Below are 16,302 nucleotides of genomic sequence, written 5' to 3'. Positions count from 1 at the left end.
ATTATCTAATAAGTAAAATCCAATCCTCGAGAACCATTTACACATTTAACCACCAAGTTTTACAAAAAATTAGAAGCAAAATCACGATTTGTAATTAATAAGAAGGTTATCTTTATATCAATCTCATGATTCTTCCCAGAAAATATGTTAAAAAAGTAAATAAAAAAACACCTAACGATACATTGAGAAAATAACGCATTTAATAAATCCATAATAATTATCAAATTTATCTTTATCTTATCACTTGTGTTATGTAGGAACAAGATAAAAGATAATTTGTGAGTCATGAATTAGTTGTAATTAATTTTTATCTAATACAATTTGAGAATGGATAAAAGTATAAATCAGGTCAGGGAAAAGTATTTTCGCATATAATATGTATACCTTACATTTATTCTATTATTATTATTTACACTCGCGATACGTTTTCATTTTGTTTTATTGTGCGTGCGTTGCTGAGAATAGAGTCTAATTCGCCGCTATTTTTATCAACGTGTTCACAGCTGTCACTGTCTATCTAGATCTATAAACCCTATAAGGTATAGACTATAGTAAAATCTCTTTAGCTGTACAGTTTGTATCTGGCTGGATTTGCCAGTTTGTATCGAGCAGCCCTACGACTGACAGTCTTTTATAGTATTCTGCCATATCAACCTGGATTTAGGTATTGCGAAAGTAATTTTAATATTAGAATACAATATTATTTTCAAACTTACCTTCAAAAAGCATTTCATAGTGCTCCTTAGTACTCTTCAACTCCTTCGCCAGTTTCTCATTATCATATTCTAATTCTTCTCTGTCCTTCTTATACTTCCTCTCCAACTCTTTTTTCTCCTCTGTCAGCAACTTAATTGATTCTCTCTCTTTTTCAAGCTCTTCTTTGATAAACATTAAGAAGTTTTCCTTGTCTCCAAGAGTTATTCGTAGAGTTTTCGCCTCCTTTTCGATGAGTCTGAGTTTATCTAGCTTTTCTCTGTAAAGAAAAACAGTGCTTACTACTTCGAAATATAAACAACTAGATGGTGATCGGTGCGGGTCACCTAAACAACTTCATGTAATATACAAAAATATGTCATATCGAAATTTAAAATCTGTTTTGTGAATTACGATATTTGTAGAAGTATAATCATTACAGTAATTATTTTGTTTTACCCTGTTCTTGTAACCACATAATGTCACAGTAGAACTGTGCGCCAAAAAATATTATTTTATTTACCTTACTTGAGCTCCGATACCTGTGCCTGTAACGGTTCTATGATCTTGTTCTTGTATAAAGAGTGCTCCAGTTTCTGCCGCAGCGATATGACTCTTGTCCTCCAGGCCTATGTTAAGGATCTAAAGGTTCCAAGTCTTACCTGAGCTCCGATATCTGGGCCTGTAACGGTTCTATAATCTTGTTTTTGTCCAGAGAGTGCTCCAGTTTCTGCTGAAGTGAAATGATCTTGTTTTCCAAGCCTTTGTTCAGGGTCCGTATATGATCGATACTGCGGGCCTCAATTCGTAGTTTTTTGTACTCACGACGCGCAACCCAGCGACGAATCTAATAATATATAATCATATTTCAAAAATTGCCAACAACTATAACAAAAATAATGGTTGAATGATAATCTGATCTTAGCAAAACTAATATAAATTATTGATAAGTTTAAAATAAGAGATATTTTACCGTACCGTCTTTCTTTCGTCGGTTACGATGATGAAATATTTTTATTAAAGGTTGGAAATTGGTTGTTTTGTGTCACTTATTATAAGTCAGAATCACCCATTTGAAAAAGACACGTATGTTTCCGACCTGAGAAGAACAGATGCAAGAAACGTCAAGTCAATTATTGGATTATCCAAGAACTCTGAGTGACACTGCGTTGTAATGGGCATCAATAAGCATCGAATAGCATTATAATAATTGTTATATGAAAATAGTAGCCATGAGTTTCATCCCACTTTTGATTTCAATGCTATGTTTTCGAAACTTGCACCAAACCACTTGCAGCCGACAGACCGCTATATAAGCGGAAGCAGAACAGTGTTCGTCGTCGGACTGTGAACATCTCACCGAAGCTCTGTCCGTTTTCGTATTGATTGTTTGTAGTGAGGTGCGTACGCGAACCGTGACGGTATCGGCGAAGAACTGGTTCAGTCCTTGCAAATGGCGCGGTGAAGTGGGGAAGATAGAAAGAGCGCGATAGGAGAAGGAAAACGAGAGAGAGATAGTTGCGTTAACAACGTCAGATTATCAGAGATAATACTTACTGCACTCTGCGCGACCACTATGAGCCTCTTCATTCGCTTCACACGCTTCCTCGCAAGATATCCGCGCCAGTAGCGTTGTATCGTGATTGCCTGTGATATAATAAAATCATAACGTTTAAAAAGCAAACAACTAAATCAAAATAGTAGTTTATGTGAAGTCAGAATATATATTTGAATATTTAAATACAATTTATGACTTAATTTATATGATCTTAGAACATATGTAGATTAATTTATAGTTAACAAATAAATCGAATTTAAAAATTACAAGTAAATGTGACGAAATCTGTTCATTGATTTGAAAGCCCTCAATTTCCTAATATGCAATGCAAGCAGGTTATCACCTAGATGTGATGGAGCCACAATGGTGCGTCACTAGAACGGTTGGCTCAGTGTAAGAGCGCTCGGACAGAACCCGAGAGGTCGCGGGGTCTGATTCTGTTCTTCTGAAAAGTGTATAAATAAAATATTCTTACCGCTAATAAATAGCGCTTCTCCATGCAATACTTCCTGGCCAAATATCCTCTGGCCCGCGCTTGCAGTCCGATGACCAAGTTGCGCAGGTTGCGGTACCGCTTGCGTACGAGCCAGCCGCGTACGTGCTTCTGTATCGTAATGGCGGCACGCTCGCGGCGGATTTCTTTTGCTTGCCTAATATTGACATATAAAGGTATGTAAGAGGCGTATTATATTAAAAAAATATCATTACTAAAAAAAAATCCACCGAGGGTTACCTCAATTTTTTTAGTATTTATTTCAAGTTTTCAGATTTTCTGTAGGTAGGAAAATACCCTATAAATTTTGATTCCCTTAAGAGTGTTTTTTTATTGTATTTATCATAGGCATGATAATTAATCGCCTCTGCTCTTTTGCAATACCCAACCATCCATTGCTGGACATTTAGGCATGGGTTTGTTTTTTTTTTTAAGAAACACATGACGTATGAACCTAGATATACAACGCAAGCAAGTTCCTAATGTGCTAATAGTGGCTTATCAAATAATATTAAATATCTGGGTGATATATTCATATTGATTCCCTGTGGACATTGATGATGAGTTAGATATTAATTATGCCATGTTTAGTATATATAGTACAATGTATAAATTCATAGGCACTTGGTGAAGCAGCTAGTAGCAGTTAATGTTTCATTTATGTGGATAAATTATGACGGCATCTGATGCATTGGGCCTTCTGATAACTTGAAATTGTATTTAGTTACGCATGAAAGGTCTAGATTGCGCTAGTTGTCGCGCATGCGCGCTGAATACGTGCGAATAATCGACTCGCACGCCAAAAAAACGTAAGACAGTTTTTGAGTTGTCTGCCTGTCGCGATTGATTCTGTAACCTTTTAAGCGTTTTTTTTGTGCCACGTGTCCAGTACATATATTTTGAAGACTTGTTTGTGACATCAATCTTGTTCCCGAATATACCGTGGATGCTTCCAGATTGCTGTTTTAATCCGCTCTGCTGCAACGACAATCCACGAATCAAGACTGATCTGCGAGTATTCCTCCTTAGGAAACTCTACATTCAATACAGGTTAGTGGATTGGTTCTTGCATTAGTTGTCGCCATAATTATCCGCAAATTTTAGGACTTACGTTCCCCGCGGTAGACTGCCTATTTACACGACAGTCTACCAACATTTATGTGTAGGGTTTAAATGCCCTACCAGCACTAAAAGTATCAGTGCAATCACCTCAATATTTCAGTCTTTGCCGTATTAAAAATGATTATAGTGTAATAAAAAGGATATGAAAAGGTTTATTTTGTAAAATACGTAGAATACGCGTACTTTCAGGAAACACATGTATATACATGTAAAACAAAAATTTATTTAAAAAAAATTGAGAACATCTTCTTTACCGACGGTATCGAGATTCATAAAAATAAATCTATGTACATTCAGTGTTGCTTCTCGCCATACACACTAATTCTCTCTCGTTCGGTAGTTTCATTCGCCGTGTTCATTATAAGTCAACCTGGCATAAGATATCTTCAAAAGAATACTCACAATCGTGCGAGATAGCCCCTCGCACGGGCCTGTACGCCTCGCACGGCCCGCATTATAGTGCGGTAGCGGCGCCGCGCCAGAAACCCGCGCACGCAGCTCTGTATACGCACGCAGTACGCACGTTGTATCTCTGCCCGCAGCTTCTCCAAATACGCAACCTGATATTCAGTTGAGTAATTTTAAAAAATTGTTTAAATAGCCAACCGACGCGGAAATTATAAACGGCCTACTTACATTCTATACCTACTATGTTCCAGTACATAGCGCAACAAAAAACAAACATTGGAAAAGTTAGGTTTAAAATTTACATTTGCTGCCACACTGTTACCAATAGGCGTCGATTTTAAAAATATTTGAATTTCTAGATCTTTTAGCGTCATGGAAATTAATTTTTCGCTCGCAATGAAAATTTACTTCAAAAATAAAATTTATTAATACATATTTTAATCTCATTTAAATCAAATCTTGGTTGTATACCATAGTGAAATAGTAAATGCAGTTGATGCTGGTGTACAAGTAAGAGCTATTTACATGGACTTTGTAAAAGCCTTCGATAGATACTCAGAACTCAATATAGCATTAATGGTTTAGTCCTAGAGGATAGAACTGATATTAGAGACTTAGGGGTTTTTTTTATAACAAATTAACGTTTCTGCCTCATATTCATAATGTTATTAATAAATCTTCAAAAATGCTAGGCTTCATCATTCGTAACTGTAAACAATTCCGCAATCCAACAACTAAAATAACCCTGTACAATGCTTATGTGCGCAGTAATCTAGAATACTGTAGCATTGTTTGGTCTCCTCAATACAACATTCATTAATTAAGAGTTGAACGCATTCAAAAACGGTTCTTATGGCACCTTGCTTTTTCTTGTGGGGTACATAAGCAATTGCCATCGTACTGCGATAAGTTGAGACACTTTAACTAGAAAAGTCTTTCTGTTCGACGACAAAAGCTAGATCTAATATTTTTAAACAAAATAATTAGAAATCAGCTCGACAGTCCATCACTCGTGCACTCCATCAGGAGGATGCTGATGCTTACGAGATCCCCGCCGAGTACCAAGGCGTGCGCAGGTCGGAGCTGGCCTGTTCCATCAGCCATTTGCCAAAAGTAACCTTAAGCAACTATCTATCTCTCTATCAAGAACTTATAACTCCATCTGTGGTGAAGTAGATATTTTTAAAGATTCTTTACCTGCTTTTAAAAAAAGTATTACGAGATTGTTAGGCGCCAAATGATTAATATTCTTCTTTTATAATTTTTGCTTTATTTTATATAATTCTTTTCTTGGTGTCACGGAAGCAAAGACTGTGCATGTTGTCACACCTTAATGTGTTGTACATTCAACTCATTATTTGTTATATTTTAAGCGTATTAGAATGTAACAACTACTGGTTGTACTATAAATAAATAAATCCATTACGGAATATCATTAATATTATAATTTGCATTATAATAGAATCAATTACATTTAAAAAATGATGAAACGGTGTCCATTTTGGATATCATCACCATGTTTTGCATAAATTGTCTTATAAATTATGATTGTGTCATGAGTCAATCATAAACACTTTCAAAATTTTTAACAATTTTGACATTCCATTATTAGTACTAGTATTAGTTCAAAGTACACTCACATCACTCAGAACTAGGATGAAGTGGAAGTGACCAGCAAATATTAATACTGTGCATGAAGAATATCACAACATACAAAACTTAACTTTTCCAAATAGGTGATAAATGAATTACTTTGACTTTCACATAATAAGATTATTTTGTTTTGAAACGATTAATACAAGCCATATTATTTTTGTACTAATAATTAAGGGTAAAATTACCTGACCTGCCCTGAAGAATATCTTGGTAGTACCAAACTGATACTTATCGGGTTCCTTTATGTATTTTTCCAGTATTCGTTGGCATGTCTTCTTGATATTTGCTCTGTCTACTTCCTTCTGTTTACACAGTAGGCGATACCTGTGAAAAAAATTTACAATCCATATGTATATCCACGTAACAGAAGACGAAGTATTGGTAGGCCCCCTAAACTGGACCGAAGATCTGGTCAAGATCGCTGGAATACGTTGGATGAGGGCAGTGCAGTACCGATCGTCGTGGAGATCTATGGGGGAGGCCTTTGTCCAGTAGAGGAAGCCTTCCACAAGACAACGAGAATCCCAGAAAGTGTGCAAAATGTATGTGTTGCAAGATTCAAAACAATTGTTAGAAACGTATGAGGATAAACGTTACCAACAAAAAAAAACTTTATAAACAATACCACTCTACTTTGTGGGTGACAATTTTGACTTGGATATTTCTTTAAATTTGCTTCTTGCTGAGGAAATCCAGGACAGTAATGATGACATAACTATGTGTACAGTTTGCTGTTGTGGCTGGTTGTAAATATTATCCATTATCCACATCCAAAGGCTTACTACACCCCTCGCTAGCCAAAGAATAAAAGAAATTGTTTCGTTAAAAAAGCACTGTGAATAATTGCGCCTGGTGAAAGGGTTAGCACTCCCATTTAGAAGTTAGCACTCTTATTGTCATAAAAAAGGTACAGTACTCCTAAGTGAGAATGTAGAGAGTTAAGAATGTGCTTCTTGTTTGTTCCACAATAAAGTAATAAAATACAAACATTGACGTACTATAAACAACTATACTTACAATCGCCTACTAAAAGGTCCTCAAGAATGTCTGAACAGCGTTTTATATACATATTCATTAACTTATACAGATAACATTAAAACATTTATTCAAATTAACACCTTATTTCGTGGCAGTTCAGACAGAAAACTGTTAGGCGAGCTCTGTTTTCGTTGGACGTCAGGAAGTCGAGCGGGCCGGATGGCATTTCTCCAATCGTGCTTAGAACGTGTGCCCCTGAGTTGACGCCGGTGCTAACGCGTTTATTCCGGCACTCTTATTCCAAAGGCGTAGTCCCTGACTCATGGAAGTCAGCCCTTGTCCATCCGATCCAAAAAAAAGGAGAGAGTTCGGATCCGGCAAACTACAAGCCTATTGCTATTACCTCCCTGCTCTCCAAAATCATGGAGAGCATAATTAGCCGTCAGCTCTTGGTATACCTAGAGGGTCACCAGTAGATGGGCTGCGGCTATTGAAAGCAAGGGGGAAGGCCTGGATATAGCGAAGGCCTTTGATCGTGTATGGCATAAGGCGCTCCTCCCTAAACTTCCATCATTTGGGCTTCCCGAGAGCTTGTGCAAGTGGACCTCCAGCTTCCTCACTGGGCGCAGCATACAGGTCGTTGTCGACGAACATTGCTCGAACCCAAAGCCCGTGGAATGCTGGAGTGCCCCAAGGCTGTGTGCTATCTCCTACGCTGTTTCTTCTGCATATCAATGATATGTTGGACACCTCCAACATTCATTGCTATGCAGATGACAGCACTGGTGATACCGTATACACGGGCCATGCACGTCTCTCTCGGGAAATCGTCGACCAGTGCCGGGAGAAACTTCTGTCTTCTATCGAGTCCTCTCTTGAGAAGGTCGCGGAATGGGGTAAGTTGAACCTTGTCCAATTTAACCTCCAGAAGACTCAAGTTTGCGCGTTTACCACTAAAAAAACCCCATTTGTCGCATCATCGCTCCTCGACAACACTTCCCTAAAAGCCTCGCCTAGTATCGGAATACTGGGTCTCGAAATCTCGAGCGATTGCCAATTCCGTGGCCATCTGGAGGGCAAAGCCAAATTGGCTTCAAAGAAACTGCGCGTCATTAATAGAGTACGGCAATACTTCAAGCCGGCCCACATTCTAGCGCTGTACAAAGCGCAGATCCGGCCACACATGGAGTATTGCTGTCATCTCTGGTCTGGCGCACCCCAGTATCAGCTCGATCCATTTGACCGCGTGCAACGCAGAGCAGCGCGAATTGTCGGGGACCCAGTACTCTGTGAACGGCTGGATCACTTGGCGTTGCGTAGAGACGTCGCTTCATTGTGTGTCTTCTACCGCATTTATCACGGAGAGTGTTCCGAAGAGCTGTTTTACCTGATTCCTGCCGCCGAATTCCACCTTCGCACGACACGCCACAAGTTAGGATATCATCCTCACCATCTGGATGTGTGGCGGTCCTCCACAGTGCGGTTTACAAGGAGCTTTCTTCCACGTACTACAAAGCTGTGGAATGAACTTCCTTGTGCGGTGTTTCCGGGACGATACGACATGGGTACCTTCAAAAAAAGCGCGTACACCTTCCTTAAAGGCCGGCAACGCTCATGTGATTCCTCTGGTGTTGCAAGAGAGTATGGGCGGCGGTGATCACTTAACAACAGGTGACCCGTACGCTCGTGTGTCCTCCTATTCCATAAAAAAAAAAGTAATGTTCAGTGTACGAGGGGCACACTGAAATGACCGGGAATAAGAAAAACCACATGCACAGTATAGGTAAATTGTATTTTATTATTTTTTTAAGTATTCTCCGTTCAACTTAATGCACTTTCCCATTCGTGCAAACCAATCATTAAAACAGTAATTCCAGTTTGAAGTTGATGTTGACAAAATGGCTGATTTGTACACTTCCACAGCTGCTTCGGGGTCTTCAAACCGTTGACCGCGTAATAAATCTTTCATTCTAGCGAATGTAAAGAAATCGTTTAAGCTCAGGTCAGGACTGTACGGAGGATGGCCCATCAGCTCAACGTTTTCTTGCTTCAAAAAATCATTTGTATTCCGAGCTCGCATTTTCGTGATGTAAGATGATACGACGTTTTGGCTTATTTTTTCGGAGTTCGGCTATCATTACTGGCAAACAAACCGTGATGAACCACTCAGCGGTAACCGTTCTGCGATCCTGTAAAGGAATTCTAGCAACATGCCTCTTTTTCGAGATAAACGTAGCGACCATTTTCTTTGACACGCTGCGGGAGCAAACCACTTTCGTTGGTTAGACCTCGTCTTCGAAGACCCAAACTTCTGACTGATGTTTTCTTTCAGGTTCGTATGAATAAATCCATGATTCGTCACTTGAGACGATATTATAAACGGCATTTGACTACCCTCCGTTGAAGCGTTGCAGAGTATTCCGGCACCAATCTACACGAGCCGCCTTTTGCTCTTCGGACAAGTTGTGGGGTACCCATCGGGAAACTAGCTTTCTTACACAAACTTCATTATGTAATATTGACTGAATTGCACTCATTCTGATACTGATAACAGCCTGAATCTGCTCGTATGTCACATGACGGTCAACTAATACAATAGTTCGCACAGCTGCGATGTTTTCAGGCGTGACCGCTGTTCTTGGTCGACCTGCAGAAGAAACAGTGCTGAGCGATACACGACCGCGTCGGAACTCGGCATACCAGCGGTATATTGTCGTTTGACTCGGTGCTTCAACATCATAAGTCGAAACAAGTTCACTGAGACATTTATCTTGAGATAAGCCGCGACGAAAATTGTGATAAATTATGGCACAAAAATGTTCACGCGTGAGCTCCATTTCAGTCAACGACGTGTCAACTTTAAACAAACATAGTTGTTGTTTTTGAGCTTTTTTTTAATTGTATGAATGTCATTAAGGTTCTAAGAGGCGAGTATTCAAATTCTAAAAAAGGTTTTATTGTAACTTAATCAGAAATATTCTATTCCCGATCATTTCAGTGTGCCCCTCGTACACTCATAAGAAGCTCTATAATTTTGGTGCGAAATGTTGCGTGGTCAATACACAACTGAACGAAGACTCTGCCTAATAGACTCGTAGTCAGTTTTGCTTCGGACAATTTTTGAGTGTGATTGTGAGTCTAGTTGTTAACTGTACAATAAGTAGAAAGTTAACTAACTTATTTACTCAATAATTACAGCTTCATCCCGTTTTGTATGTATAATTTTAGAGAAAATTGAATATTATACGAAACATACCTTTGAAAGAAATCTTGATAAAGCCATCTTGAGGGAAAGCCGGCAGATGAAATTCTTATTGTCTCCAGAACACCACACGCTCTGTTAAAAGAATACATAGGTACATACTTATTTATTATACATAGACAGGATGTAATCTTTAAGTGTGACCAGGCGATTATTACATAACTATTACAGACATCAAAAAAATTTTAAATGGACATCAAAAGTATGTTACCTAATCAGTAAAATGACATCAATAGCTTTTTAAAAAACAACGAGAAGTATCAAAAATTTTTATATTGAACACTCCAGTAGGTACATTTAGTATTAGATTAGTAGAAATAACCTCATTCACATTATATATATATTTTTTTTATGAATATTAGTCGAATGTGACCTATGGGTGACCTCTTGTATATGCAATATACATATATATATACCTAGCAAATCTAGATGTAGGCACAAATAATTGAATCCATTCCTCATATACGTCAGCAACTTTATTATTTTGATTGGTATATATGATATTAGGTTGCTATATTTTTACATTTTATTTCAATTATAATATTATGTATACTTCCTATTAAAATTGCCCTAACTATAAGCATTATTTTACTACACGTAAAGTAATACGCCTAGATACACCTTCGCGCGCGTAAAATTCACGCGCCAAAATCGCTCGGAAATCAACGGAATTTAATGTGAGGAGCGAATCGTGAAGGGATATCGATGAATCTACCGATCAATATGTACCTCAACTGATTAACAGCCCTGGCCTCGTCGAACTGGAACGCAGTCTTGGTGTCGTTTGGCTTGATACAGCGGACATAGTGAGGCGTGGTCGCGGACAATGTTGTCATCAGCGCCGACAGAGATGCGCGGAACTGACCGCCGACGCTCTGCTTTTGGCCCGAAGCTCGACGAGGTACTTGCTGTAATAATAATCCGTATTTATTGTGTAGAAAGTGACAGGTGGAGACGTGAAGATATCTATAAAAGGCTCTCCCTGGCGTCGACCAAAGAGGATGTCAATACTACGTAATAAGCGGCGGGACTGGCTTTGTAAAAATTGATATTTAGTTAGTATCAAACGTGCAGTGAAGTAGTTACAGTATGGCGATTGGGGACGAAGTATTATGCGGCTAAGTTTGAATGCGAACAGTTGCTTAAAACGTTTTTCGGTTATCTCCGTTTTTAACAAGATTATTGCCGTCATCGTCATCTGTCAATCTATCAATGACTGCACGTTTCATACAATCTCAATCACAAAGTCATTCGAACCCGCGACGTCTCACGTTCCTTGTGAGCGCTCTTCCACTGAGCCAACCGTTCGAGTGACGTAACGTTTATAAATCTTGATCAGGTCGTGAAGCCACAACCTGAGTGCTGAACAAGATTTTTTATAAATTTAATTTATGTAATTAATCACAGAAATGAGGGTAATCACTTTAAAAAAAATAACATATTTCAAATAACATCAGGCCTTCTTGCTAAGATTAACAGTAAGAAAGTGTCAGTAAATTTTGCAAATGACGCTAATCTTCAAAATGACAACTATGACAAATAGTATCTCCACTGCTGTCAACCGCAGTCGAAAATACCAAGATTAAGAGTTTAATAGAATACATACTTTTATAAAATGTGAAACAAAAAACCTGCTACTAACCGTTTGACTAGCCAAGGGTATGGAGGGGGTGGTTCTTCTTCTTGGAGCGGGCAGAGTAGCAGAGTAGTCTGCCGCCTCAGCGAACATGGTGTGTATAAGCCGACATGATGTAGAAGTTTTGATGCACTCCAACTGTTCTTCTAGCACGGTATCGCGGTTCTTCTCCAAGAAACCGCCGCATTGGTACTCCACTTTGTCCGCGAAATGTTTTATAATAAACGCTGGAAGAAGGACATAATATATATGCATTGAGTTATTGTGTATACTTACTTTGTCGTAATGTGATTTAATACCACAGCTTCTCGGAAAGTGCCTGCAGGTCTTTTTTATGGAAAAGGAGCAAGGAGCATACATATCTTGTGTTTTTATCACATAAAAATGAATACACATACATACAATACAATGTATCCCGGCATGCAGAAATTAAACTTTAGGAGTAGTAACTATAATCTATTTCATAGACGAAAATACCCCATATAGGGGATCAATTCCCCAGGACTTGACGACTGAATTTAGTGTGTAAAAAAAGATGGGTTATTAATGTAGTTTTCACACGATTTTAAAAAAAAGCGCCCAGATGTGCTCACAAACTGTAAAAAATAAAGTATCTTCTTTCGGCAATCACAAAAAAACATTTGCCAGCTTTTTTATAGTATTCATTACTCTACACCTTTGCCTTTAAAATAAGACCAACATTGAGCCCCTACAGGCCGTAGAACTTAAATCGCCGTTGTTTTAAAAATTAAGGTGAATTTTGATAAGATAAGAATATAACTATGTATGTAGTTACAAGCCTATCTTGGATGACACCGACTCCGAAAATTACAATAATCGTAACTAGAATTAGATTATATAAAAATACGCTATTGTTTTTATACTTTTTAGTGCATATTATATCTATTGTTTTGGAATAGTGTTTTTAAAGTTGGTTGTTTTCTTGTTATTTTTTGATTTTTAGTGAATTTGAAGTACACTAACTAACAATTTGTCTAAATATGTGTAGATATACTAATTTTTTCAATGCAGCAATGAACGTAAGCGCTTAATTGAAGAGTTCCGTTCCTTTGCCATGGATTCCGTAATCAGAACCTAACCAAACTCTCACCAATCTTTGAAGTATATTCTTTCCAATAAAAAAGAATCATCGAAATCGGTTGGCGCGATATTGAGTTATTCGTAAATTTATCATCCAATTTGCTATACATACGTATAGCAAATTGGATGTTTATATTTGCTATACGTATGTATAGCAAATTTAAGACTTTTAAGATTTTTCTATTATCGAAATCGGTTCACCCAGTCGAAAGTTTTGAGGTAACAAACTTAAAAAAATACCGACGAATTGAGAACCTCCTCCTTTTTTGAAGTCGGTTAAAAAGGAGCTGCAGACTGGTAGGGATTTGGAATTGCCTATATGGGGCATTTTCGACGACGAAATAGATCATAGTTACTATTCCTAAAAGTTTATTACCACATGCCGGGAATACAACCATGGTGCTTTACTGAGATGAATGTTTAAATATTCAGGCCTTTAAAATGTTAATCCCCTTTTGGCTGTCACATCATATTTTTATGTATTATTTAAAACTTTTTAAGAGCTGTGGATTATGAATAAATAAATACGGGGCAGCTGATGGTGTATTAACACCGCAGCCCAAACTCTCTTGTAACAGCCTAGGAATCATAAGAGTTTCTGACCATATAAAACGTCTAATAAACGTACATATGAATTCGAAAAACGAAAACACATTGTTATGTGGCGGGTGACGATCCGTGGTCAACGATTCCACATATTACGCCAACGATGAAAAAGTCTAAAAGGGAATGAAGAACTGTCTTACGTTGCTTACTTCATGGCCGCCATATTGAATCTGAGCGTGACGAAGAAAGAAAGAATTCTACACTGGATAATCCATAATTTTTAAAGCTCATAAAGACTTGCACTATTTTGATATTTCACAACATTTCATTGGACAATATTTTCGAGTTAATTTAACTTAAAGCAGGGACTTCAGAATCTAAGGCCATATAACGTTGAATACTTGAACAAAATATACCAAAATTTACGATCCATGCGTACTCGAACGATTTGCTCAGTTGGAAAGACGATTTGATCAGACAGAACGCGAGAGATCGCGTTAGAGTCCCGCATCGTTTATGAATTGCGTTTACAACAAATTGTATAATTTCACCCAGAAATGAGGGATATCACTTTAAAAATAACAAATTGTTCACTTTAAAAAAAAGGCATAAAAAGGCATTTATTTTCTCAAAATTGATTCCTTTAGAATTCTTTTTGATGTCATTTCTATAACTATTAGATACTACTACCGCTTCGGAAACAAATGGCGCTCTGACAGAGAAGAAGCGGCGCAAGAAACTCTCACAGCATTCTTTTTTTGCGCTCTTTTCAATAAAAATATACAATATTGTACAGTCATTTCTATTGCTATAAAATAATCACAATCTAGTCCCAGGCTGTCTGATCATTTAGATACTCAGCAGTGGAGTAAAAGGATTTACGACAGAGCCATTTTTTTTATATGACATTAAAATTTATTTATAGATAATGCCTGAACAGTGGCTGGGACTTTATTGTAGAAGTGAAGAAGAACATTTACCCTTAAAGCTATTATGTATCTTATGAAGCCTACTAGAATTAGTTACAAGCAATCCCTTATTTCTAGTGTTATAATAATGAAAATCACTATTAAGAGCAAAAAAGTTTTGTACTGTAGGTTCATTATTTATTTCTTACCAGCGTTTCCAAACCTCGGCTTCAAGAAATGCGGGTACTTTGAACATTTATCTTGAAGCTTCCCGACGAAGCCCATGTCGGATCCTTGTGGCACGCGGCATTCTTCATCAAGCAAAGCTAGGATGCCAAGACGGTCTTCTATTAGGTCTATGCACGGCTGGTTGTCGTAGAAATCTATCATCTTCCAACTTATCTCCTCCTATAATATACATCAGACTACTGATGAAAACAGGCCAGGCTCAGAGCAATTATCAAGCCTAGTGAAATAATAAGTTGACCTGTACAGCAAGTCAAGCGACTTAACTAACCTACGTGAAACGAAATGCACTGAAAGTGTCAGGCATATGTCACCTTGTCTGCAATAATTTGAAGCAATTTTTTTTTCATTCGGATCACCAGTCTGTTGACTATTGCTTTTGTGATTTAAAGTACTGTTACAGAGAAAAAATTGTTTATTTTTTGTTTATATTGCTCGTTTCCCAAAACGCATGAAATCTAAAATTACACGGCTTGCGTTGCTAATGTGGAATCTAAATGTGGAATCCGTAGCAGTGAGATATCAGGGATTTAGTCATTACACATTAACATGTTGATGTTGTAAACTAACGTTTTGAGCTATTTTTAACCGACTTCAAAAAGACAGCTCAAATGATTGCTTATATGATTTTGAAACAATTTTATTAATTTTAAAATTACTGGTTTAACTGTCATAAATATAAATCTTCGATATCACAAAATAACATTTTTACACACCAAAATATTATGTTTTTTGATTTCAGGTGTCTTCAAAGTTTTCCAAAAATAAAACAAAGAAAGTATCAAAAGACCTATCTCTAAAAATCTCCAACCTGCTGTAGATCAACAATCACCGTCAAGAGATTCGTGTGCTCGACATGTTACTCCTGAATCATTTACTGAGCTGCGTATTGATAACACCCCCCGAAAAAAAAATACTTATGAAAATTATTATAACACAATCATAAACCCCTTCACGAAAATTAGAAGCTTTGCTGCAAAAGTGCAGAAGATTAAAACGATAAATTTCATCACAAGAAAGAATTATAAGTGATTTGAAATCCAATAAATTTAAAAATTTTGTCAAATAAAATTTGCCGGCCTTATAAAGCGTTGAATAAACGCTATTATGAATGTGATTTTTTTGTTAGTCAACTTGAGTTTAAGATGGCGGCGAGCAGTCGGAATCTAACAATTGTAGGAAAATAAAAACATAATAGCGCTGTGCGATCTGAATTCCACCTTATTGTATTGCCGCAAGAGTCCTTAATCACTATTACATTAACACAGGTAGTATTTAAAGTAAGAGCTAATATTTTGTCATACGTATTTGTTACTGTTACTTTTGAATGTTTGACAGAAGAAAAAACATTATAAGGTGAACATTATTTGTTCTATATTCATGAAGTAACCCAAGATGGCCACAGTGACCAGAGTTAGAGCATTATTTATCACTCAACAACGCAAAAAACGATACCTTTATATATTCGTCCTGCTCCAACTTGAACACGTGCAAATTGAACTGTTGCTGAAGCTTCTCGTTCGCGTAGTTGATACAGAACTGCTCGAAAGAATTTATCTCAAAGGTCTCGAAACCGTAGATGTCGAGGACTCCTGGTTAAAAAATAATAATATAAATATAATACATATTGTTACGTTACAGATTAACAAAATGAAAGTGTGTGTGTACTTATGTACGCACGCTTGTTGAGTGTGT

The 16,302-nt window shown here is 37.4% G+C and overlaps 1 protein-coding gene across 2 annotated transcripts in view; it reads right to left on the bottom strand.

The window, feature by feature from the left end:
* Positions 1 to 16,302, bottom strand: part of LOC126975032 (unconventional myosin-Va) — a 101,187-nt gene that overhangs the window by 49,436 nt on the left and 35,449 nt on the right. For both annotated transcript variants that reach the window (XM_050822806.1, XM_050822807.1), the window contains exons 11-21: positions 16,063 to 16,199; positions 14,571 to 14,769; positions 11,813 to 12,033; positions 10,900 to 11,078; positions 10,165 to 10,245; positions 6,116 to 6,254; positions 4,269 to 4,426; positions 2,727 to 2,901; positions 2,251 to 2,340; positions 1,356 to 1,540; positions 717 to 973 (exon numbers count right to left, since the gene is read on the bottom strand). In XM_050822806.1, the coding sequence (XP_050678763.1) occupies positions 717 to 973; positions 1,356 to 1,540; positions 2,251 to 2,340; positions 2,727 to 2,901; positions 4,269 to 4,426; positions 6,116 to 6,254; positions 10,165 to 10,245; positions 10,900 to 11,078; positions 11,813 to 12,033; positions 14,571 to 14,769; positions 16,063 to 16,199 (1,821 nt within the window). The remainder of the gene's footprint in view (positions 1 to 716; positions 974 to 1,355; positions 1,541 to 2,250; positions 2,341 to 2,726; positions 2,902 to 4,268; positions 4,427 to 6,115; positions 6,255 to 10,164; positions 10,246 to 10,899; positions 11,079 to 11,812; positions 12,034 to 14,570; positions 14,770 to 16,062; positions 16,200 to 16,302) is intronic.

This window comes from Leptidea sinapis, chromosome 34 (genome assembly GCF_905404315.1).
Source record: "Leptidea sinapis chromosome 34, ilLepSina1.1, whole genome shotgun sequence".
Classification (NCBI taxonomy): domain Eukaryota; kingdom Metazoa; phylum Arthropoda; class Insecta; order Lepidoptera; family Pieridae; genus Leptidea; species Leptidea sinapis.
This window is presented reverse-complemented; position numbering and strand designations above follow the sequence as displayed.